The sequence below is a fragment of the Melanerpes formicivorus genome, unplaced genomic scaffold, assembly GCF_026170545.1.
Source record: "Melanerpes formicivorus ecotype bairdi unplaced genomic scaffold, bMelFor1.0.p_v2 SCAF_6, whole genome shotgun sequence".
Taxonomy (NCBI): Eukaryota; Metazoa; Chordata; class Aves; order Piciformes; family Picidae; genus Melanerpes; species Melanerpes formicivorus.
In genome coordinates this window covers 2,527,700-2,552,985 of record NW_027142358.1, presented here as the reverse complement: position 1 = coordinate 2,552,985, position 25,286 = coordinate 2,527,700, and the positions used below count along the sequence as shown (strand labels likewise).

The 25,286-nt window shown below is 46.2% G+C and overlaps 2 protein-coding genes across 3 annotated transcripts in view; one reads left to right on the top strand and one right to left on the bottom strand.

Moving 5' to 3' along the window:
- Positions 1–1,731: 1,731 nt before the first annotated feature.
- Positions 1,732–24,525, top strand: PLEKHS1 (pleckstrin homology domain containing S1). Its single transcript, XM_068139341.1, has 13 exons — positions 1,732–1,853; positions 1,949–2,098; positions 3,548–3,677; positions 5,752–5,843; positions 5,951–6,057; positions 9,525–9,659; positions 11,011–11,086; positions 13,080–13,187; positions 13,930–14,025; positions 19,145–19,255; positions 21,389–21,492; positions 23,324–23,527; positions 24,078–24,525. Exons 1-13 carry the CDS (start codon positions 1,839–1,841, stop codon positions 24,181–24,183), a joined length of 1,434 nt encoding a protein of 477 aa, XP_067995442.1. The 5' UTR covers positions 1,732–1,838; the 3' UTR covers positions 24,184–24,525.
- DCLRE1A (DNA cross-link repair 1A) overlaps positions 10,542–25,286 on the bottom strand; it is a 58,214-nt gene continuing 43,469 nt past the window's right edge. Inside the window, exons 12-13 of one of the 2 annotated variants that reach the window (XM_068139339.1) lie at positions 24,159–24,207; positions 23,423–23,673 (exon numbers count right to left, since the gene is read on the bottom strand). In XM_068139339.1, coding sequence (XP_067995440.1) covers positions 24,199–24,207 — 9 coding nt within the window. In that variant the 3' untranslated portion in view covers positions 23,423–23,673; positions 24,159–24,198. Of the gene's footprint in view, positions 11,234–23,422; positions 23,674–24,158; positions 24,208–25,286 lie in introns of those variants that run through there. The other variant, XM_068139338.1, reaches the window with a different exon arrangement.

Below are 25,286 nucleotides of genomic sequence, written 5' to 3'. Positions count from 1 at the left end.
ATTTAGCCTGGAGAAGAGGAGGCTCAGGGGTGACCTCATTGCCCTCTACAACTACCTGAAAGGTGGTTGTAGCCAGGAAGGGGTTGGTCTCTTCTCCCAGACAACCAGCACCAGAACAAGGGGACACAGTCTCAAGCTGCGCCAGGGGAGGTTTAGACTCAAGGTGAGGAGAAAGTTCTTCACCGAGCGAGTCGTTCGTCATTGGAATGTGCTGCCCAGGGAGGTGGTGGAGTCACCGTCCCTGGAGGTGTTCAAGAGGGGACTGGATGTGGCACTTGGTGCCATGGTCTAGTAATGAGGTCTGTGTTGATAGGTTGGACTCAATGATCCTCGAGGTCTCTTCCAACCTTAGTTATACTGTGATACTGTGATACTTTGAGGACAGCTTGGGGATTTCCAGCTAATGGGTAAAATGGTGGCTAGCTGACTAAGAAATAAGACAAAGTGGCAATACTATTTGAAGCTCTTCAGTGTTCTGATGTGCCAAGTCAAAAAGGGATTCTCAGCCTTTACAAGAGGTCTCCTGGTACTCAGCACTGGTTAGGCCACATCTTGAGTCCTGTGTCCAGTTCTGGGCCCCTCAGTTTAGGAAAGATTCTGAGTTGCTGGAATATGTCCTGAGAAGGGCAACAAAGCTGGGGAGGGGTTTGGAGCACAGCCCTGTGAGGAGAGGCTGAGGGAGCTGGGGTTGCTCAGCCTAGAGAAGAGGAGGCTCAGGGGAGACCTTATTGCTGTCTACAACTACCTGAAGGGAAGTTGTAGGCAGGTGGGGGTCGGTCTTGTCTCCCAGGCAACCAGCACCAGAACAAGAGGACACAGTCTCAAGATGCACCAGGGGAGGTTTAGGCTGGATGGTAGGAAGAAGTTCTTTATAGAAAGGGAGATTGGCCATTGGAATGTGCTGCCCAGGGAGGTGGTGGACTCACCATCCCTGGAGGTGTTTAGGAAGTGACTGGATGAGGTGCTTGGTGCCATGGTTTAGTTGATTAGATATTGTTGGATGATATGTTGGACTGGTTAATTCTATTCTATTCTATTCTATTCTATTCTATTCTATTCTATTCTATTCTATTCTATTCTATTCTATTCTATTCTATTCTGCTATTTGATGCTCTTCAGTGTTCTAATGTCCCAAGTCAAAAAGGGACTCTCAGCCTTTACAAGAGGTCTCCTGGTTAAACAGAGGTTTCCTGGAAAAAGATGATAGTATGGCTCAGAGGAGACCCTCATTGCTGTCTACAACTACCTGAAGGGAGGTTGTATCCAGGTGGGGATTGGTCTCTTCTCCCAGGCAACCAGCACCTCATTGGGCTTGTGCTCCAAACCCTTCCCCAGCTTTGTTGCCCTTCTCTGGATACGCTCCAGCAACTCAACATATTTTCTAAACTGAGGGGCCCAGAACTGGACACAGGACTCAAGGTGTGGCCTAACCAGTGCAGTGTACAGGGGCAGAATGACCTCCCTGCTCCTGCTGGCTGCACTATTCCTGATGCAGGCCAGGATGCCATTGGCCTTCTTGGCCACCTGGGCACACTGCTGGCTCATGTTCAGCCTACTATCAACCAGTACCCCCAGGTCCCTTTCTGCCTGGCTGCTCTCCAGCCACTCTGACCCCAGCCAGTAGCACTGCAGGGGGTTGTTGTGGCCAATGTGCAGAACTCAGCACTTAGCCGTGTTCAATCTCATGCCCTTGGACTCTGCCCATCTGTCCAGCCTGCCAAAGTCCCTCTGCAGAGCTCTCCTACCCTCCAACAGATCAACAACTATTTAGAAAGCTGAACCAACAAAACCAAGCAGTCTCCAGGCTTTTTGGTTTTCTGCATGGGAGACATTTATGGATGCCACAATTGATTGTAAGTGAGTATTAATCTGGATTTCCCCTTTCAGAACAGTCTTTAATTTGCTTCCCCTGGCTGAAAGAGGAATTTCCTTGTGGGTCATATTTCAGGATGTTGATGTTTATACACCGACTATAACAAGGCAGTCTCAATGCAGGGCAAGGACACACTGTGTTTTGCTGCAGAAGGCAGTACAGGTAATCTGGAAATACCTAAAGGTGAAGCTCTCTAAAACCTACAGCATAAAGGCATTTTTCCTGGTAAGTATTAACACAGTTTCTTATCTTTTTGAAGAGTTATAATAGCCTACATCTTAATAATTTGAAGCATTTTATTTGCATTTTGACTCAAGTGCCTCATTGCATTTCAGAAGGTTGAAAGCAATCAAATCTCTTAATGCCAGGCATATAAAAAACCCTGGGGGGGGCATAATCCTGGAACTGGCATTGTTTATTCTGAATGAGATATAACCTCTTTAAAATGTTGCTGTGCACTGAAGAGACAAACACAGCAATTGGAAACTTGTGCCCAAAATGCAGAGGGAGGCAGCCCACCTGTAATGTCACAGACTTTTGGCTTCCCTCCTGCAAATCTTGACTTTTCCTGAAACCTAGAAGATGCTTTTATCCTGTCACAAGCTCTGGGAACCTTGTTTGGATAAGAATTGCATTGTTTGCCAGTCACTGTGACTCTGTCAGCCACACTGAAAGAGTACCACATTGCCTTTCATTGCAGCCCCAGGCGTGTGCCCTTACTGTTGACACTAACACATTTGTCTTTGTGTGCAATTGGTTGTAGCTTTGGAAATGGCTTTTGTGCTCTTTTCTTTGGTAGGCAACAGGTGAAAACCCTAGCAGTAAATTTCATAGCAGTCTGTCCTGGCCTTTGTACAACAAACCTTTCTCTGGAAAAGGCACAACTGCAAAGGTTTCCCTAAGGAAGCCAACTCACAACACAGGCAGAAATGTTCTGCAGAGGTCTCCAGTGGCCCTAAGTTTGCAGTGGCCCATTCAGATTTACAGCATGGTATTGCCTGGAACAGGAGGTGTGGAAGTTTGGTGTCAGCTATAGTTATGTGTCAGAAGGAAAAATTGGTGTAGAACCCACCCTATGTCAGGTGAGTGAGAATGGAGCCAAGCTAGAAGAGGAGAGATTTAGATTAGATGTTAGAAAGAAATTCTTCACCATGAGGGTGGTGAGACACTGGCACAGGTTGCCCAGGGAGGTGGTAGAAGCCTCATCCCTGGAGGTTTTTAAGGCCAGGCTGGATGTGGCTCTGAGCAACCTGATCTTGTGTGAGGTGTCCCTGCCTATGACAGCGGGGTTGGAACTAGATGATCCTTGAGTTCCCTTCCAATCCTAACAATTCTGTGATTCCTAAATTGTGTGTGCTTTGTCTAGTGCAAAGGAAGAGGCAAAATGAAGGTCTGTTAGCAGCTGTCATCACTTCCTGGGCAAATAATCTTTTTTTTGGCCTACATAAATGGATAATTTTTATTATTCACAATGTCATAATTGTAATGGACTATGATGACATAATAAAATACTGTATGGATGATAAAAAGATTAAAAAATGCAGCATAATAGTATGTCTTAATGAATTGCAATTGTTTACATCATTGATTCCAGATTTTCTCCTATGCTTACTTTATGTAGTTTAAGCAGCACAGTGATAATAAACACTTGTGGGATATTCAATGTTCTCTCAGGCAGCTGTGTGTGCAGTGAAATGTCGCTCAGCAGCAAACAAAGCAAAAGGAATTAGCTTCAAAGGATTTTGCTCTCTCTGGGTGGAAGAAACAAGCAGCATGGCTTCTACAAGTAAAACAAGTTCTGCAGGTACAAAATTTCATGTACTAAGTTTTGCCAGTAGTAAGGCTGAATCAGGTTTCAATCCTTTCTTATCCATATAAGACATAATTGTCTTTGTCCTCCACTTGCTTAGGATTATATGCTAAATATTAGGTGAAAAGAGCATAATGAAAATTTTTGAGATCTCTTCTGGACTTACACTGTGTTAATTCTGCCCTTTTCTGCCTTAAGGAATAGAATAGAATAGAATAGAATAGAATAGAATAGAATAGAATAGAATAGAATAGAATAGAATAGAATAGAATAGAATAGAATAGAATTATAATAGAGTTGAATTGAATTGAATTGAATTGAATTGAATTGAATTGAATTGAATTGAATTGAATTGAATTGAATTGAATTGAATTGAATTGAATTAACCAGGTTCAAAAAGACCTTTGAGATCATCAAGTCCAACCTACCATCCAACACTATCTAATTGACTAAACCATGGCACCAAGCACCCCATCCAGCCTCCTCCTAAACACCTCCAGTGATGGTGACTCACCACCTCCCTGGGCTGCACATTCCAATGGCCAATCTCTCTTTCTGCGAAGAACTTTCTCCTTGCCTCAATCCTAAACTTCCCCTGGTGCAGCTTGAGACTGTGTCCTCTTGTTCTGGTGCTGGCCACCTGGGAGAAGAGACCAACCCCCACCTAGCTACAACCTCCCTTCAGGTAGTTGTAGAGAGCAAGAAGGTCTCCCCTGAGCCTCCTCTTCTCCAGGCTAAGGAACCCCAGCTCCCTCAGCCTCTCCTCATAGGGCTGTGCTCCAAACCCCTCCCCTGCTTTGTTGCCCTTCTCTGGACATGTTCCAGCAACTCAACATTCTTCCTAAACTGAGGGACCCAGAACTGGACACAGTAATCAAGGTGTGGCCTAACCAATGAAGCATTTCCTTTTGTAGGAGAATTTTTCTTGGCCCTGACACAGAGGGTGAACTGAGGCTTGTTAAAAGCATTACATTCCTTTTTAAATTACCTGGGAAATGGAAGGTAGAGTCAGTATCTCCAAGGTACTGATGATGAAGCCTTACCTGCTCTGAAGTCAGTGGTAAATGAAATTTCAGAGCCAAGCATTTCTTGCATCCCCACAAAGTTTGATCATGTTGTATTTCCTAGAACTCATGGCTATTCTCTATTGTCCCTTACTGGTGGAGGCCTCTTCCCTGGAGATTCTATGATTCTATGGTTTAGTGTTGAGCTGCCAAATAGAGAGGGACCTGGGGGTACTGATCGACAGCTGCCTAAACATGAGCCAGCAGTGTGCCCAGGTGGCCAAGAGGGCCAATGGCATCCTGGCCTGCATTAGGAATAGTGTGGCCAGCAGGAGCAGGGAGGTCATTGTGCCCCTGGACTCTTCTGCATTAGTTAGGCCGCACCTTGAGTCCTGTGTCCAGTTCTGGGCCCCTCAGTTTAAGAAGGACATGGAGACACTTGAACGTGTCCAGAGAAGGGCAACAAGGCTGGGGAGAGGCCTTGAGCACAAGCCCTATGAGGAGAGGCTGAGGGAGCTGGGATTGTTTACCCTGGAGAAGAGGAGGCTCAGGGGAGACCTTATTGCCCTCTACAATTACCTGAAAGGTGGTTGTAGCCGAGAAGGGGTTGGTCTCTTCTCCCAGGCAACCAGCACCAGAACAAGGGGACACAGTCTCAAGCTGCGCCAGGGGAGGTTTAGACTCGAGGTGAGGAGAAAGTTCTTCACCGAGCGAGCCATTCGTCATTGGAGTGGGCTGCCCAGGGAGGTGGTGGAGTCACCATCCCTGGAGGTGTTCAAGAGGAGATTGGACGTGGCACTTGGTGCCATGGTCTAGTCATGAGGTCTGTGTTAATATGTTGGACTCGATGATCCTCGAGGTCTCTTCCAACCTTAGCGATACTGTGATACTGTGATACTGTGATACCCTTCAGTGCTGGGTCAGGGGTTCGACTGGGTGAGCTTGGAGGTGTCTTCCAATGGGATGTTTTCTGTGATTCTGTCATTTGCAGTTCAAGCAGGTCTTAGTAAGAGATTAATTGGCAGCAAATTAAGTAATGGTACTGTTAATTTCTCCTTGGTTAGAGGGAACTCAAAATACACTTTGCCCTGAAGGTGGAGTCTTCAAGCATGGATTCCTGATCAAATCACCACCCCTTCAACTTATCAGCTCACAGGTATGCTAAGCACAAATGACTCATATTGCAGCACTCCCCTGTACAAGCATCTGTTCTTTCTGCTGTGCTGCATTTTAATCAGACACAAATTACTTTCTCTTCTGCAGAATTCCTGGAAAAGGCGGTTTTTCATCCTGTCCAAATCCAGCAAGGGCAATTACATCCTGAAGTATCTAAAAGGCCAGAACATAAAGGGCTCCATAGCTGTTGATCAGTATGTAACTCAAATGCAGCACTTTTATTTGAGAGTCATTTATCAACACTCTTAAATGGCCGCTGATTGATTGTACAGACACTGGCTCCGACGGAGGTTCTTGATCCAAATCCCACTCAGTTGCAGAAAATATGACCTTAGGCAGCTTACAGAGCATGAGAGATGTACAAGTGAATAGACTGAATGCCTTTGGTGAAATTTGATACATTTATGTGAGTGATTGTGTTGATGTGGTATCTGCAAAATAGACAGCTCAATTCTGTGGTCTCAAGGGCTGTATTCCTGGAGTAAAAGATCTTTTTGTCTCCTGTGAGGACAGTGCTATGCATTCACTCATGTGTGAGTAAGGATAGGCTGTGCCACTCTTAACTGGCACACAGCCTCTTCTACCTTAGAATCGTAGAATCAACAAGGTTGAAAAAGACCTCAGAGATCATCAAGCCCAACCTGTCACCCAACACCTCATGACTAACTAAACCATGGCTTCAAGTGCCATGTCCAATCCCCTCTTGAACACATCCAGGGATGGGGACTCCACCACCTCCCTGGGCAGCACATCCCAATAGCCAATCTCTCTTTCTGGGAAGAACTTTCTGCTTGCCTCAATCCTAAACTTCCCCTGGCACAGCTTGAGACTGTGTCCTCTTGTTCTGGTGCTGGTTGCCTGGGAGAAGAGACCAACCCCCACCTGGCTACAGTCTCCCTTTAGGTAGTTGTGGAGAGCAAAAAGGTCTCCCCTGAGCCTCCTCTTCTCCAGGCTAAGCAACTCCTCAGCCTTTCCTCATAGGACTTGTGCTCGAGACCCCTCACCAGCCTTGTTGCCCTTCTCTGGACACGTTACAGCTGTACAAAGTGCTTTGCAAGTTGTGAAGTTGGGCATTCATGTGGCCCTTTGGGCTGATGCTGGTTGCCCCACTGCTTCTTACTCTGCCAAGAAATTGCTCTGCTTGGCTCATTTGGGTTGGTCATTTCATTCCTCCCAGCATAGCGCCCACAGCAGCAAGGCTGGGTGTCACTGGCTTTGTAATAGCACCCTTTGTCATGTCACATGTGGTATGAGCTACACAGAGTCATTAGCCATTGGAATGTGCTGCCCAGGGAGGAGGTGGAGTCACCGTCCCTGGAGGTGTTCAAGAGGGTATTGGACGTGGCACTTGGTGCCATGGTCTAGTCATGAGGTCTGTGTTGATAGGTTGGACTAAATGATCCCCGAGGTCTCTTCCAACCTTAGTGATACTGTGATACTGTGAAAAGGGAAACAATAAATATGAAGGGAAGTGTAAGGATTTTACCAGTCAAGCCTGGAGCTTAATACTTCAGGCTCCTGGAGCTGTTAGGCATGGAGGCCACTGGACTCACGTGGCTGTTGTTTTTCCATTAGGAGGATTTACAGTGTGCAGCTTGCAAAAACAAATTGCAGCTTGCTCAGTGGTATGTGGTTACATTATTACCATCAGTAATGTTGTTCTTATTTTTCCTAATTCATCTTCTTGGAAGTTAATGGAACTAGTGCTTCCATTTATGTATCCATTAAGAGTATTTCTGATCTGTGCCTCTTTCCCTCCATTAAAGCCTTGTTAATAGACATTTACTTTCGAATCAAACTTACTGCTCTGCAGCTGTTCAAAAGCATCTGCAAGATATTTTTCTTATTGTCAGCTCTTTTCAAGTTTCTGTTTCAGACCAGCAGCCCCATCTTTCAGAGACAAAGATCCAAACTCTGGACATGAGCCTTCTCAAAAGCTGATTTTGCTTTATTGCTAGGAAGTTTTCTTCACTGCAAGGCCATTTGTTTTGAATGTGTACACTTAACTTCCTTGAGATTAGGGTTTCCCCCCGCCATGGAAAAATGATGTTTGCTTTTTCCCATCCAGATCTCACCCTGTTAATGCTGTGCTTAAGATAAAATACACCCCATACACCCACCCCATATGTATATATATATATAGTATATGTATATATATGTATAGTATATGCATATATATGTATAGTTACATATATGTATGGAGAAATATATATATAACACTATATATATATATATATATATATATATAACTATTCATATAGGGATTCCTGATCAAATCAGTGAATCATTGAATCATTGAATCAATAAGGTTGGAAAAGACCTCAAAGATCATCAAGTCCAACCTATCACCCAAGACCTCATGACTACTAGACCCAAGCTAAACCTCCCCTGGTGCAGCTTGAGGCCGTTTCCTCTTGGTGCCATCACTTGTTACTTGGGTGAAGAGACCAACACCCACCTGGCTCCAAGCTCCTTTCAGGAAGCTGTAGAGCACCACACAGTTTCCCCTCAGGCTCCTTTACTTCAGGCTGAACCATCACAGGTCCCTCAGCTGCTCCTCACCAGACCTGTTCTCCAGACCCTTCACCAGCTTTGTTGCCCTTCTCTGGACATACTCCAGCACCTCAATGTCCTTGTAGTGAGGGACCCAAAACTGAAACCAGGATTTCATAGTATCATAGTACCATTCAGGGTTGGAAGGGACCACAAGGATCATCTAGTTCCAACCCCCCTGCCATGGGCAGGGACACCCCACACTAGATCAGGCTGGCCAGAGCCTCATCCAGCCTGCTCTTAAACACCTCCAGGGACAGGGCCTCGACCACCTCCCTGGACAACCCATTCCAGGGTTTCACCACTCTCATGGTGAAGAACCTCCTCCTCACATCTAGCCTGAATCTCACCAGTGCCCAGTACAGAGGGACAATCCATTCCCTGCTCCTGCTGGCCACACTGTTGCTGATCCAAGCCAGGATGGGGGTGGCTTTCTTGGCCACCTGGGCACACACTGGCTCATCTTCATCCACTGTCAACAAGCACTCCCAGGTCCTTTTCCACTGGGCATTTTCCAGCTACTCTGCCCCAAGCCTGCAGCCCTCATGGGGTTGTTGTGACCCAAGGGGAGGACCCAGCCTTTGGCCTTGTTGAACCTCATTCCACTGCCCTTGGCTGTCCCTGCAGCTAACAGACCAGCTGGGATCAGCACTGCAGTGCAGGGCAGGAGTGGGCAGAGAAGCCATTGCCTATAAAACCAGTTACACCAGCTACATTGCCCTTCACCACCCCTTCAACTTTTCAGCTCACAGGTATGCTAGCACAAATGAATCATAGAATCATAGAATCAATAAGGCTGGAAAAGACCTCAAAGATCATCAAGTCCAACCTGTCACCCAACACCTCATGACTACTAAACCATGGCACCAAGTGCCACATCCCATCCCCTCTTGAGCACTCCCAGGGATGGTGACTCCACCACCTCCCTGGGCAGCACATTCCAATGGCTAACAACTCTCTCTGGGAAGAGCTTTCTCCTCACCTCAAGCCTAAACCTCCCCTGGCGCAGCTTGAGACTGTGTCCTCTTATTCCAGCACTCCCTTGCACAAGTATCTGCTATTATATATGTATAGTTATATAGCATGTTTCATATGGTTGTCTTAACAGAATCATCAATGTTGGAGTTGGCATAAGCAATTCTGAAGTCATGGACATGGTGAGGAAGATGTTTAAATGCCTTCCTGAGCAGGTGATGTCCATCAGTACTGGAAACAGGTGTTACTACCTCATTGGGGACAGCAGGTAGGCATAGAAAGATGTGCAAATACAGCATGACATTACAGCTAAGCTAATGCAACACTAAGCTGCTGCCCTAAGGCAAGGTCCTACTCTGTTGCAGCTGCTGCCATGTCTTCCTGTGTCTCAGTTACTGATGGTGCAGATCTGGGATGAAAGTATTCAGCTGGTTGATCCAATGGAAAACTGCTTTTCTCTGTGTTGGTTTTTATCCCTGTGGCCATGTTAATTGTTGCTGGTTCAGACAGAGGAGGTAGTCTTCCCTGCAGCCACATTGTCCAGCGTGTGAAAGTAGTGGGAGCATGCTGCTGGGAGTGGGGATGGCAGCAGCAGGACATCAGCGTGGCAGTGCCATGTCATATTCTACCAGTTAAGGGGTGCAGAAGAGCAGGGAGCTTTGTCTTCTCACCCAGCAGCTCCTCAGAGTTAGGAAAGCTTCTGCTCTTTGTGGATAAACCACAGGAAACAATCTTGCCCTGGAAAGTAGGTTGATAATCAAAGGAAGCAGATTGAAGAGGAAAATTCTCCAAAAGAGAAACATCCTAAAAGCAATGACTGAGACCTTTACTACAGCAGGTGTGGTGTGCTCCCTGCTTTCCCCACCTGCAATCCAGATCTCAGCAAGGGCAGAAACTGCTGCTGCTGAGGTGCCCAGCCAAAACTTTGCCAGGGTAGGGAAGACATTTGATTTGACACAGTGCTCCTCTGTTACTGCTTCCCAGCTTCTCGTCTTCAGTTTCCCAGTCACAAGTATTTCAGGAGTTTTCTCTGCTTTCATGCAGAAGAGCAGCTGATGTGTGAAATCTGATAAGTGCAGAAGAAAAACACATGCCTGGGTGTTACTTGAGCATGTCACCCCACACCTTCACCCAGGGCACTGCTCTCACAGACCACACTTGGTGGAAAGCATTCCAGAATTAATCCAACTAAATTCACCGCAGGAATGAAACAGGGCTTCAGGTCTCCTTTCGTGGCATGTTTCTCATCCTGCTTGCCCAAACACATTCCCAAGTCTTTATGGCAGGACTTAGCAGAGCAGCATTACATACAGAAAATCAAGCAGAAAGCACCATCCTACCTCCTCCCCATTTCTCCCTCTTTGTGTCTCTTGCACATACATACAGCCTCCTCTGCCTACCTTTTGGCCCCCAGTTCTGAGCTGCCCTTCTCTGAAGTCGAACTCTTCCATCTTGCTGTGGCCAGCCAAGCAGCCTCTCTTGAAAGGAAGATGCAGGCTTCCCCCAGTGATTTCAGGAAGTGTTATTGTGGGTCCCATAGGAAGAAACAGGCAGGCAAAGGGATTTTCCTTGTGCTTTACCTGTCAGCATATTTTAATTTCTTTTGTTCCAACCTACAGGCAGGAAACAGAGGACTGGGTCACTGTGATATCTTCAGTCTGCAGGGAGGCCAAAAGAGGTGGATGGTGCCCTCAGGTGACACATTACTGTACTTGATCTTAGAAAGAAAGACATGTGTAATTTCATTAGAACCTGCACAAAGGAATTGTGCTGATCTTGGCCTTGCAAGCTGGCTCTTGCCTTGATTAATCAGTGTCCGGCCAGACAGATCCTCTGTTGCTCCTAAAAGGGACAAAAGAGTGACAGTCACAGAAATGGATTGGAGAGTGATGGGAAGCTTAAATGGAAAACCAATTGGTGTTTTATAGAAGCTACAAAACCATAGTGACAAGGAATCCCAGAGCGTACAGAGACCCTTACAGCACACCCAAAGGCCTCCCAACACTTCCCTTCTCCCCACGTGAGGATCTACCCAACACCCCCAGGGCTCTTTCTTCCTCCCCCCACTGCTAGGCTGGTCTCAGGCTGGCCAGGTCTGAGACTGCCCCCCCACTTCTCCTGGCATTAGGCCTAGCCAGGCCTAAGAGGCCTTGAGATACTCCCCCAGCATTACCTGATAGGGAGCATCTCCCAGGGGAGCAGAGAGGGAAGAAAGAGGAAGAGAAAAACTTTGCAGATGGATTTGTAGGGCACAGCATTCATGGACAGAAATAGGCTGTTTCCTGTGTCCACCCTACTGGGTTGGACACTTGGGACACTGGAGGTGTAACTTATGTGTCAGTAACAGGAGGCCTAAACTGCCACAATCAGAAAGTTGGATTCTACTTTATGCATTAAGCAGGCAGTGCACAGTCTGTCTGCATTGGGCTTGGTTTTACATGGAGGGACTCTCTTTGAAGAGTAAGCCACATGGAAATCAGGAAATCTATAGAATAGAATAGAATAGAATAGAATAGAATAGAATAGAATAGAATAGAATAGAATAGAATAGAATAGAATAGAATAGAATAGAATAGAATAGAATAGGACCAGGTTGGAAGAGACCTTTGACATCATCAAGTCCAACCTATCACCCAACACTATCTAATCAACTAAACCATGGCACCAAGCACCCCATCCAGTCTCTTCCTAAACACCTCCAGGGATGGGGACTCCACCACCTCCCTGGGCAGCACATTCCAGTGGCCAATCTCTCTTTCTGGGAAGAACTTCTTCCTAACATCCAGCCTGAACCTCCCCTGGCACAGCTTGAGACTGTGTCCTCTTGTTCTGGTGCTGGTTCCCTGGGAGAAGAGACTTCAGTGCCTCTGGATGAAAACTTGTGTGTTATTCCTATCATGTGCTTTTTACTTATATTTACATGCTGGTTCAGGAACCAGTCCACATCTAGTCTGTCAGAGTTATGAACCAGCTGGAAACCCTCTTAGTCTAAGCTCAGGTGTAGGATCACAGGATGTCAGGGGTTGGAAGGCACCCAAAGAGATCATCGAGTCCAACCCCCCTGCCAGAGCAGGACCATACAATCTAGCTCAGGTCACAGAGGAATGCATCCAGACAGGCCTTGAAAGTCTCCAGAGAAGGAGACTCCACAACCTCTCTGGGTAGCCTGTTTCAGTGCTCTGTGATCCTTATAGTAGAGAAGTTCCCCCATGTGTTGAGGTGGAACCTCCTGAGCTGCAGCTTCCATCCATTGCCCCTTGTCCTATCCCATGGAGCAAGTGAGCAGAGCCTGTCCCCTCCCTCCTGATCCCCAGCCTTCAGATATTTATAAACATTGATTAAATCCCCTCTAAGCCTTCTCTTTTCCAGACTAAAAAGCCCCAGGTCCCTCAGCCTCTCCTCATAAGGCAGTGCTCCAGTCCCCTAATCATCCTCATGACCCAGGCTTCTGCACTTTAAGAGCCATCCAGGCTTACTAGTTCAGACTCAGCAGTATCCTGACATCTCTGCAGCTTCCAGTCAGCTCAGAGCACAAGTACAGCAATTGATGTCTGCCTGAAAACATGCCATGTAGGCAACCTCTCTGAGCCATTAAAAGTCAAATTTGGAGAAGGGGGTTGCTTTGGTGCATTGTAGACCATGCCCATCAGGTGTCTGTCTTCTTACACTGAGATTATCTTCTTTGTAGACTCAAGATCTTCCAGATGCAGAAGCCAGAAGCAGACCCTCCTCTTTGCCACTACTCTTGAATTCTGTAGATACAACCAGCTTCACAGAGAGGCAAAGCTACCAGAAGGTAAACAGAGCAGCCACTCTTAGTAAGGAGTTTTCTCCTAGTGGTGACTGTGAAGTGTGATTTGTGTAGTTGGGTTTTTTCCATCAAAGTCCTTTAGAGCTTGTGTAATGAGTGTTTAGGTGGTCTTTTCTGCTCTCTGGTGGGGTTCCTGAGTAAGACATGGATGATAGTAGCAGAAAATCCCAACAAAGGAAAGCCTTTTGAGGAAAGTCTTCACATAAGGAAAGGCAGGGTTGTTGGCAACAAGAAGTTGTATTCATGGGCTGCCTCAGCTGACTGGCGAAGATTAGTATGCATCAAGTATGCCCCGGCATGGCTTGGCAAAGCCATGTGATGGATTGTTTTGGCTGCTGCTAGCCACATTCCTCCTGGTTTGTGACTGTGTTTTCCTTTGTCTCCTTTCAGGCTATAAAGCTTAGAAGGGAAGTTCATGTCCAATTCCTCTGTGCCTTCTAGATCTTCCCCCTCAATATTTCAATAGAATTAGAATAGAACTAACCAGGTTGGAAGTGACCTTTGAGATCATCAAGTCCTACCTATCATCCAACACTATCTAATCAACTAAACCATGGCACCAATAGAAAGGAAGGAAAGGGTTGCTGCTGTCCCAAAACAATTGTAGTCTGCTGGTTTTCTCTAGTCACAAAGATTGGGCAAATGGCCCAGCTAGGGAAAGCTGAATGCAGGTAAAGCACTTCCAGTGTATCTTTAGGAGAAGTCAACTTTTATCTTTTATATACAGGAGAATGGCTCCTCAGAAGACAAGAGCAGGCCTAATTCAGATCCTGGCCCTCATCAGGCTCAGTGTGACTCATCAAGAGGAGTTTTTCCAAGCCTGGTGAGTAGAAGAAATCAAACAGCTCTTGACTAGTTCAGTCTGCAGAAGTGACTGTCGGCTTTTATCTCACTCTGTAACTATAGATTATCCAGCTGCCTTCCCCATGTTGGTTTTCACTATGAAAGTCTCCTAAATATTTACTCTGTTGTCTTGTTTAGCAGTGAACATAACCTTCTAAGAACTTGCTAGAAATACCTTGTTTGTTTTGCTTCTTGGAGACAGAGCCTCAGTTTCTGTGCAGCAATTGCAGCTTGTGGCAGCTTTCACAGACTTGATCAGCAAAACTCTGAAGTTGCACTGCTGGAGGATTTCTTCCTCCCATCACATTTCTCAGCTGTGCCCCAGCCTTCCTAAATGGTTTCTTTCTGCAGCCTCTGCCAGCAGCAATTTGATCAATGTAACTGAACTACAGAACAAGGGCTTGTTAAATTGAGGCACAACTCAGGACTGACCTTCTGTCAGCATAAATATGGCTTCAATTACTTTAGCTTCCCCATCTGGCAGGAATGATTTGAGAAGGTACAATGATGAACGTTATCATGTATTATTGGCTAAATGTTCTGACCTGTATTTCCTGAACAAACAGCAGCAGTACTCTCAGATAGTTTTCAGCCATCCTCTGCTCTGGATTACTCCCTTCACAGCAGAGTCAGCAGAACAAAGGGCACAACCAAGGCTCCACCACACCAGTGTGCAGTTTGGCAGCTGAGTTTATACCCATCTTTCCTGGCAGTTTATGCACTGGTCTATGATCTGGAGTGACTATGAAAGAGGGAAAAAATTATCTGTTCTGCTGTCATAGCTAGCAGGATGGTAAATCATGTGCTGCAGTCACCATCCATCTACATAGGCCAGCAGCAAGTATGAGGCACCACAGCTAAATTTAGTAGAAATAAGCAAAAATAGCTGTCACAACATTGTTGTGCTATGGGCAGTTAGCAGAGCTCAGCTGCTGCACAGTACTTGGTGAAGCTGCAATAAGTCAGTGGTGAGTCCAAGCTCTAGAATGCGTTTGGTTAATCCCCAGTCTGATTTATCTACTTGTGGCAGTTTAGGCTGGGTGCCTTTAAAAAAGAAACACTACTGAGTTGACCTCCAGTATCCAGAGTGTCCAGCCCAGTGGGTGGGCACAGGAAATAGTGTATTTCTTCCCAGGAATCCTGCATCCCTATAAATCTGGCTGCAAAGTCAGCTTCTTCCTGTTTTCTTCCCTCTCTTCTCCATGGATGCAGTAAGCTACCTTATCTGGTGTGTGTGCTGGGGGCAGGATGGCTCCAGGCTTCTCTGTGGCCTTCAAGACCTGACAAATTTTTCCTGTGCAATTTTTGCCCCTTTGAGCCTACCATGGAGGGGAAGAAAGAGCCCTGGGGCTTATGGTAAACTCCAGAGGGAAGGAAGAAAGAGCCCTGGGGCTTATGGTAAACTCCAGGGGGAAGGAAGAAAGAGCCCTGGGGCTTATGGTAAACCCTGGGGGGAAGGAATAAAAAGCCCTGGGGCTTATGGTAAACTCCAGGGGAAAGGAAGAAAGAGCCCTGGGGCTTATGGTAAACCCTGGGGGGAAGGAAGAGCGAGCTCTGGGGCTTATGGTAAACCCTGGGGGGAAGAAATAAAAAGCCCTGGGGCTTATGGTAAACTCCAGGGGAAAGGAAGAAAGAGCCTTGGGGCTTATGGTAAACCCCAGGGGGAAGGAAGAAAAAGCCCTGGGGCTTATGGTAAACCCCAGGTAAGGGAAAATTGTTGGCCTGGTGTGAAGGGAGTTTGTGTAGACCAGGGTGTGGATTTGTTTGCATTTTGTATGCTTTGCTATGCTCAGCACTATGTAACTGTAGCATTGTAGTCTGTAAGTAGCCTTTCCATTTAAACTTTCCAACACTATCCCAATCCAATTGTGTGAGTTTTATTCTTATTGCTCCAAAAAGGGCAATAGAGGAATCTGTCCACTCATTAAACTATGACACTGGTGCTGCTCTGGGTGCATACCAAGGCTCTGTCTCTTCCTTTCTCATACTCATGATACCTCACAGTACATGTATTACATGCAGCTGTTCAGACTAGCACAGACTGACCATGAAGGTTAAGTATAAGGAATCTGGATTTTGACCTGTTTAGCCTGAAGCAGAGGAAACAGCAGGAAGCTCCTATTCTGTTTCAGCATGTGTGAAAATAAACAACCTTGCCATACAGCTAACAAGAAACAAAAACATTGCTTCATGTGATCAAAATATTTCACTTGCCTCATAAGTTTAGCATCTGCTAACATCTCTGAATCTATTCTCTGCTCAGTGATGTCTAGACAGCTGACTTGCAGATTAATCCCTTGTGTTTACTTCCTTTTTGAAATATGACTCCACATTTCTAGTATCTGATTTGGTTTGCTTTTAATTGGTGATTCCCTCATCCAAGCCCAGATCTTGAGAACTCTTTGGTCAGTAGCCATTAGTCATGCAAACAGGCTGCTCAGTGTCAGCTCAGTTTAGTTACACAGGCAGATGCCTTGCAGAGGTCTAGGGACCTGGCTCCCTTTCAACCTGGCCTGCATCAGAACAGTGTGGCCAGCAGGAGCAGGGAGGTCATTCTGCCCCTGTACTCAGCACTGGGTAGGCCACACCTCGAGTCCTGTGTCCAGTTCTGGGCCCCTCAGTTTAGGAAAGATGTTGAGTTGCTGGAAGGTGTCCAGAACAGGGCAACAAAGCTGGGGAGGGGTTTGGAGCACAGCCCTATGAGGAGAGGCTGAGGGAGCTGGGGTTGTTTAGCCTGGAGAAGAGGAGGCTCAGAGGAGACCTTATTGCTCTCTACTACTTCCTGAAGGGAGGCTGTAGCCAGGTGGGGGTTGGTCTCTTCTCCCAGGCAACCAGCACCAGAACAAGAGGACACAGTCTCAAGCTGTGCCAGGGGAGGTTTAGGCTGGATGTTAGGAAGAAGTTCTTCCTAGAAAGAGAGGTTGGCCATTGGAATGATCTGTCCAGGGAGGTGGTGGAGTCCTCATCACTGGAGGTGTTTAGGAAGAGACTAGATGGGGTGCTTGGTGCCATGGTTTAGTTGATTAGATGGTGCTGGGTCCAGCACTCAGGGTGTGGCCTAATCTTGTGTTACAACCAATTTTCTCCATAGTCTACTTTATCTCTAATGTAAATCCATATCACAGTTCAACAGAGACTTTAAGAACTTGTTTAGCTGTGCTGTTGAGAATAACTACACACTGAGGTTAAGTTCTCTGGTGGTAAAGCACCTGGAGAAATGGAGATGCTGGCAAACTGCTCTAGGGAAACACAATGCTCCTGCACCTTAACCTTCTCTTTCCCGTTGTCTCTGCAATCTGTGATGCTGCCAAGGAGAAACACTACACATCTGGCAAAAGATAGCTGCTGCAAGTGATTGAAGAGTTCGGTTTGGGAAGCTGAGGAGTGCTGTCTTCTCTCTGAGATTTCCTAGGAGTTGGAGGAGCTCAAGACTTGATAAAACCACTTCCTTTTCTCTCTTCTCCCCAAACATCTGCTTATTTGATTGACCTAAAGCCCCTGAAAAGCCACCAAGAAACTGATTCCTGACTTTAGATCATGACCACAGACCCAGCCTTGTTCATGCTGTGTATTTTCTTTTAGGAAGGACCTTCCTGAAGGTCTTGTTCTGCCCCCCCTCCTGCATGAGTTGCTTTCTATGTCATTTCTGCAAACAAGGAACACAAATACATTCATCTCTAATTTCTGTTCACTGCCAGTTCCTTCTCTTTACGTGTAAGAGAGCAATTAGTTTAATTTCCCTCACCTTGAAAACAGTCACATATTCTGTGGCATATTTAGCAATTATTAAAATGGTCACCATGGAAACCAGGGGTGCAAATGGAGAGATAAAAAATGGTTGCATCACAAACATGGCATGGAGAATTGCATTGGGAGGCAGCTGAATACTAATTGCTCTTCACTGCAGTGAAGTCAACAAGGAAACACAGAAGCATGGAATTTGTCTTTGCGACTTAGGAAGATAAACTTGGTGGAGGGATTAATTTCTCCTTGACTTACCAAGTTGCCACAAACAAAACTTAGTGTTTCAGGTATCTATGAGGGCAGAATATCACTCAGGACACAAAGAATTCAATGTCAGATCTCCAGCCCTGCAGAATATGTTCTAGTTCATGGAGAAGTATGAGATTATTGACCGCTCATTAGTCAGGGAAATCCCAGATTACTTTGCTTAACAGCAGTTAAAAGGTGCTTCATTTGCTTCTAACTGAGTTGGTCTGGCTAAAGTAAATGGAATGGAATGGAATGGAATGGAATGGAATGGAATGGAATGGAATGGAATGGAATGGAATGGAATGGAATGGAATAGAATAGAATAGAATAGAATAGAATAGAATAGAATAGAATAGAATAGAATAGAATAGAATAGAATAGAATAGAATAGAATAGAATAGAATAGAATAGAATAGAATAGAATGGAATGTAACAGACTGGCTCTGAGCATCTTTAGGAAAGATGTTGAGTTGCTGGAAGGTGTCCAGAGAAGGGCAACAAAGCTGGGGAGGGGTCTGGAGCACAGCCCTGTGAGGAGAGGCTGAGGGAGCTGGGGTTGCTTAGCCTGGAGAAGAGGAGGCTCAGGGCAGACCCTATTGCTCTCTACAGCTACCTGAAGGGAGGTTGTAGCCAGGTAAGGGTTGGTCTCTTCTCCCAGGCAACCAGCACCAGAACAAGAGGATACAGTCTCAAGCTGTGCCAGAGGATGTTTAGTCTGGATGTTAGGAAGAAATTCTTCATTGAGAGAGTGATTTGCCATTGGAATGGGCTGCCCAGGGAGGTGGTGCAGTCACCATCACTGGAGGTGTTCAGGAGGAGACTTGATAGGGTGCTTGGTGCCATGGTTTAGTTGATGAGATGGTGTTGGATGATAGGTTGGGTGCAATGATCTTGAATGTCTCTTCCAACCTGGTCTATTCTATTCTATTCTAGTCTAGTCTAGTCTAGTCTAGTCTAGTCTAATTCTACCTCTCACTTCAAGGAGAAAGAAGTCTTCCCATGTTTTCTGTGGATATTTGCTGATTCTATTTCTGCTGCATGTAAATGGCAAAGTACATCCTATGCAATCTGCCTAGCTGTTAAATGCAAAACTGTTATTTTACCAGGATAAACATCTGGGGAAGAGGGAGGAAAATCAGCTATCCTCAGACACAGATGAAGACATCAAAAAGGATGAAGAAGATTATTACCAAACTCCCTGCAGTATTTTAGCCAAGGTAGTGTATCAGCTGTGCGTTTTGCTGGTTTGTTGACAGCCCCAAGCAGACAAGAGACATTTGAGCACCTTGAGTACCTCTCCTATGAGAACAGGCTGCGAGAGTTAGGGTTGTCCAGTTTGAAGAACAGAAGGCTCCAGGAAGACGTAATTGTGGCCTTCCAGCATCTGAAGGGGGCCTACAAGAAAGCTGGAGAGGGACTTTTTGGGGTGTCAGGTAGTGATAGGACTAGGGGGAATGGATCCAAGCTAGAGGAGGGGAGATTTAGATTAGACATTAGGAAGAAGTTCTTCCCCATGAGGGTGGTGAGACACTGGAACAGGTTGCCAGGGAGGTGGAGACTCCATCCCTGGAATTATTTAAGGCCAGGCTGGATGTGGCTCTGGGCAACCTGATCTAGTGTGAAGTGTCCCTGCCCAAGGTAGGCGGGTTGGAACTAGATGATCCTTGAGGTCCCTTCCCACTCTGTCAATTCTATGATTTCATGAGCCAAAGAGGATTTGGTATGAGGATCTACTAGTACCTTGCAAAAGAAGCATGTAGATAAAGCAGGGGGTAATAGAGATTTCTTTTGTACAAGAAGGGGAAAAAAAAGACACTGTACTGGTTGAAAGGAGTTTTCTGGTAGAAGGTGGCATTTTGACAAAAACAGTGCTGATTTTGTTGAAATTCCCCAAATTGACTCTTTCATTGTTAATGGCTTTTGCCTGTTGTGTAACAGGCTGTATTATTTTGAAAGTCAAAACTTCATTTAGAAAATGAAACAGCACACTCTCTTTACATAGTCTGAAATCTGCTACTGTTGAAGCATCAGTGAGCTGCAGAAAACAAAGCAGCGCTTTAAAAACACTGTGAAACCTTTCCATATCTGCATTTCACCTGGAAACAAGGGGCTGGAGGAATCACACTGGTAATTTATACAAAAATAAAGAGAAATAGGCACCTAATTTGGGAGGCTGATTTCTCTATAGGCTTCCAATGTAATTAGGGGTCAGGAGAAGCTAAGTAGTTAGTCTTCTGCAGAAGTCACAGCCTCTCTCCCAAGACTGTGAACCTATGAGGACATTAGCAATATGATTTTGTCATAAACCCCAAGTGCTCTATGTCAAGAACACCCAAAGTCTAAGAGTCTTTTTTCAACCTGCTTAAATTAGAATAGAATAGAATAGAATAGAATAGAATAGAAGAGAATGAGAAGAGAAGAGAAGAGAAGAGAAGAGAAGAGAAGAGAAGAGAAGAGAAGAGAAGAGAAGAGAAGAGAAGAGAAGAGAAGAGAAGAGAAGAGAAGAGAAGAGAAGAGAAGAGAAGAGAAGAGAAGAGAAGAGAAGAGACGAGACGAGACGAGACGAGACGAGACCAGGTTGGAAAAGGCCTTTGAGATCACTGAGTCCAACCTATCATCCAACACCATCTAATCAACTAAACCATGGCACCAAGTACCCCATCCAGCCTCTTCTTAAATACCTCCAGTGATGGTGACTCCACCACCTTCCTGGGAGGTGAGAAGAGACCAACCCCCACCTGGCTACATCCTCCCTTCAGGTAGCTGTAGAGAGCAATAAGGTCTCCCCTGAGCCTCCTCTTCTCCAGGCTAAGCAATCCCAGCTTGCTCAGCTTTTCCTCATAGGGTTGTGCTCCGAAACCCTCACCAGCTTTGCTGCCCTTCTCTGGACACATTCTAAACTGAGAGGCCCAGAACTGGACACAGGACTCAAGGTGTGGCCTAACCAGTGCTGAGTACAGGGGCAGAATGACTTCCCTGCTCCTGCTGGCCACACTGTTCCTGATCCAGGCCAGGATGCCATTGGCCTTCTTGGCCACCTGGGCACACTGCTGGCTCATGTTCAGCCTACTATCAACCAGTGCCCCCAGGTCCCAAAGTCTTTGTGGTGGTACTTTAGAATATAGCTGATATGTCCCCATCTGAGTGTGTCACTGGTGCCAGATACCATTGACTTGTAGTTCCAACCTCCTATCTAGCTCATGATTTTGGGGAATTATTTGGGAAAAGCCAAGCTATCTTGGCCAGTGTGTTTCAACAGCATGAGCCCTGGCTGAAATAAAGAAACTAAGAAGATTCTTTTTTCTGTAGACAGAGCAATTATATTAACACCTTCTATTCTGTGTTTCCAGCAGTGCACCTCTGCACTATCAAGGCCTGACCCTACAGCTGGGCCTGATGTCCTTGTGCAAGAAGCCCCAGCAAAGGAGAACATTTACATGTCAATGAAATCACTGTAAGTTCCAACTTCATTAAGGTTTAGCAAATTAAAAGTGACAAAAGGGTTCAGATAGAGCTGTCACCTGTGGTATGCACAGAACAGTAGCTAGAGCCTGCCTCTCCGTTGTCTGGGTCCTTTGGTCTTGGCTCAGAAAGTTCAGAACTTGGGGGAATACCAGAGTGGAATGCTAACTCAGCAATGGGAAATTTAAACTCACATTGCAAACTCCTGTGTTTAGACAGACTCTGATTGTAGGATTAAGCATTTTTTGTTGGCTCATACTTCTAGTAGGGTTTCATGACATAACAGCCTAGCACATTATCCAGATAGCACAGCTCAAGCAACCTCTGCTCTGGGGAGGCCACATCTGGAATATTGTGGTCAGTTTTAAGCTCCCCAGTTCAAGAGGGGCAGGGATCTGCTGGAGAAAGTCCAAGGGAGAGCTAACAGGATGATTAAGGGTCTGGAGCACTGCCCTGTGAGGAGAGGCTGAGAGCCCTGGGGCTGTTCAGTCTGGAGAGGAGAAGACTCAGAGGGGATTTAATCAATGTTTATAAATAGCTGAGGGCTGGGGGTCAAGAGGCAGGGGACAGGCTCTGCTCAGTTGCACCCTGGGATAGGACAAAGGGCAGTGGATATAAACTACAGCACAGGAGGTTCCCCCTCAACATGAGGAGGAACTTCTTCACTGTGAGGGTCACAGAGCACTGGAACAGTCTCCTCAGGGAGATTGTGGAGTCTCCTTCCCTGGAGATTTCCAAGACCCATCTGGATGCATTCCTGTGTGACCTGTGCTAGATTCCATGGTCCTGCTCTGGCAGGGGCATTGGACTCAATGATCTGCAGAGGTCCCTGCCAACCCCTGACATCCTGTGATCCTGTGAACCTGTCAGACAGGTAGTCTCCAAAGAAGGCAGCATTATCTAGCAGTTAAAAGCAGGCACAGGGCAATAGCTCCCAGATTTTCCAGGAAGTTACAGGATCCTGAGTAGCTCATCTCCTTCCTTCTATTTTCCCATCCAAACAGTGAGTCTGATGCTGTGTACTTTGAAGGGACAGTGTTTGACATGTCACAAAGAAAGGCCTGGACTTTGTGTCACAGTGGTAGTGCCATAAGGAAACTTTACAATCTCCACCATGTAGCACAGTGTGCTGAGGTCTGCTTGTATGGTAAACCCAAATCTTCTGAGCCAGAGGACTGGTTATTAGCTGTTTGCTTTGGCCTGCCAACTACATTCAGCTCTTATGCCACTTAGTGGGAGGCAACTGGAAATGCAGATCCACAGCCCAGAGTACTCCAATAGATTTATTCAAGTTCATCTGTGTCTTTGGGAGTGCTTGGAGGCAATTACTGTAAAACCCTCACAAACCTGTGCCATGTAAGCTAAAATATACCAAGAGCAGCTTTTGCTGCAAGCCTCTGGTTGTCTGGGATGTGGAGGAGAGTTGGACTCCAGTATGGTAAGGCTCATCAAATAAACCTAAAGTGAGTTGAAGCACATCTGAGTTATTTTATCTCCCAGGGGACAGTGTTACAGCCCTGCAGAAGCCAGTGTGGCCAAGGCCAACAATCTGTACTCTGTTTCTTTGTCTAGGCACGTCGTTAGCTGGAATGTTTTCAGGCTTTGTATGCAGTCTTTAAATGCTGGAAAGGTTTTATTTGGGGATTTATGGTCCATTTTTAGAAGGACTGTTTGCTTTACATAGCTGTAATTTTGTTCACTGGGTACTCTACAAGAACTTGTTATTCTTTGCTCCACTGACAGCCATTTGAGCCAGCTTCAAACGCAGCAGGTGTGCCTGGAATGGTCAAACCAGTTAATTTTTTATTACCATTCCTCTTCAGTAGGTTGCTGGATGAGAGCTGCCAGCTCATGTGCAGACATGGGGGGCTCCCATCTCCTCACAAATGCCAGCACAGCAGCCCAAGAGACTTAGAAGCAAATAGAGACCTAAAATGCTCAGAAAGCAGCACCAGCCAGCAGGCAAACCTCCAGAGAAAGCAAACTTCAGTACCACTTTCTGTGCTTCAGTTGTCTGTACTGCTCAGGTAAGTGTCTTCTCCATTTTCCTTGCAGGGAAGATAGACATGTTTATGGGTTTCACTTGAGATGCTGGAATGGTGTGCCAAGCCTGTCAGAGTTTGAGGAGCATCTGGACAATGCTCTTAGTCATATGGTGTAGTTTTAAGTAGTCCTGCAACAGAGGGATGTGATGATCCTTATGGGTCCCTTCCAACTTGAGCTGTTCTATGATCCTCTCCTCTCCTCTCCTCCCCTCCCCTCCCCTCTCTGCTCCCCTCCTCTCCCCTCCCCTCCCCTCCCCTCCCCTCCCCTCCCCTCCCCTCCCCTCCCCTCCCCTCCCCTCTCCTCTCCTCTCCGAACCTCTCCTCTCCGAACCTCTCCTCTCCGAACCTCTCCTCTCCTCTCCGAACCTCTCCGAACCTCTCCTCTCCGAACCTCTCCTCTCCGAACCTCTCCTCTCCGAACCTCTCCTCTCCTCTCCTCTCCGAACCTCTCCTCTCCTCTCCTCTCCTCCCCTCTGATTCTATTATAAGATTTGATTCTATGATGCTATGTCTATGATGTTTTCTCTCACAGTCAAGTTACAGATGAGACCCAGCTGCAAAAGTTGGATATTTTCATGCCTCTGGTTGATATTAACAGTTACCTAAAACTTACTGAAGCAGCAGGACGTGTCTGGTAAGTTCTGGATGTTTTCTCATGGTACCTGTCAGAAGTGAATGAGTGACAGAGACAGAAATGTACAACCAGACATGTCCATTGACAGGTTGGGCAGTGCAGAACAGGGCAGGGTCAGTGTGTGCTGGTCCTTCAGTGATTGCTTTCTGCTCTTTCTGACTCTGTGTACTTGAGTTTCTGTTTCAACTGCTGTTGAAAAGTGCTATATAGAATCAAGATCCCTCAGCATGCTGTATAACATTTCTCAGTGAATTCCCATCCCCAAACCTGTTCCAATGTTGCTGTGAAATCACCTTATTCCTGCTAGTCACTTTCACCTTTGATTTGGTGAGCCACACTGATGGGGTGTCTGAGAGATATAGTGAGATATATCTTGTGACAGGGTAAACAGAGCCTCAAGCTGACCTGAGTTGGATGTGAGCACAAAATTAACTCTACATTAATCCCAGTAGTGGTTCACAGTATATCAGAGAGTGGAAGGGACCTCAAGAGAACATCCAGTCCAACCTCCCTGCCAAAGCAGGATAACACAGGATAGTCCATACAGGAATGCATCCAGGTGGGGTTTGAAAGTCTCCAGAGAAGGAGACTCCACAACCTCCCTGGGCAGCCTGCTCCAGGGCTCTGTCACCCTCACTGTAAAGAAGTTTCTCCTCATGTTGAGGTGCAATCTTCTATGTTCAAGCTTGTACCTGTTGCTTCTTGTCTTATTACTGTGCACCACCAAAAAGAGCCTGGCCCCCTCCACTTGACACCCACCCCTCAGATATTTATGCACATTCATGAGATCCTTTCTCAGTCTTCTCTTCCCAAAACTAAACAGCCCCAGGGCTCTCAGTCTCTCTTCCTAAGGAAGATGCTCAAGTCCTCTAATCGTCCTTGTGGCTCTCCATTGGATGCTCTCCAGCACATCTCTGTCTTTCTTGCACTGAGGAGCCCAAAACTGGACAGAGTATTCCAGGTGTGGTCTCACCAGGGCAGAGTAGAGAGGTTCAGTGCTAGGAAGGAGTGCTAGGCAGAGACTTTCACAAGCAGATCCATCCTCTTAGCAGTCCCACTGGAAATCAGTGCTCTTCCTAGATCTTCAATATCAATGACTGGGATAAA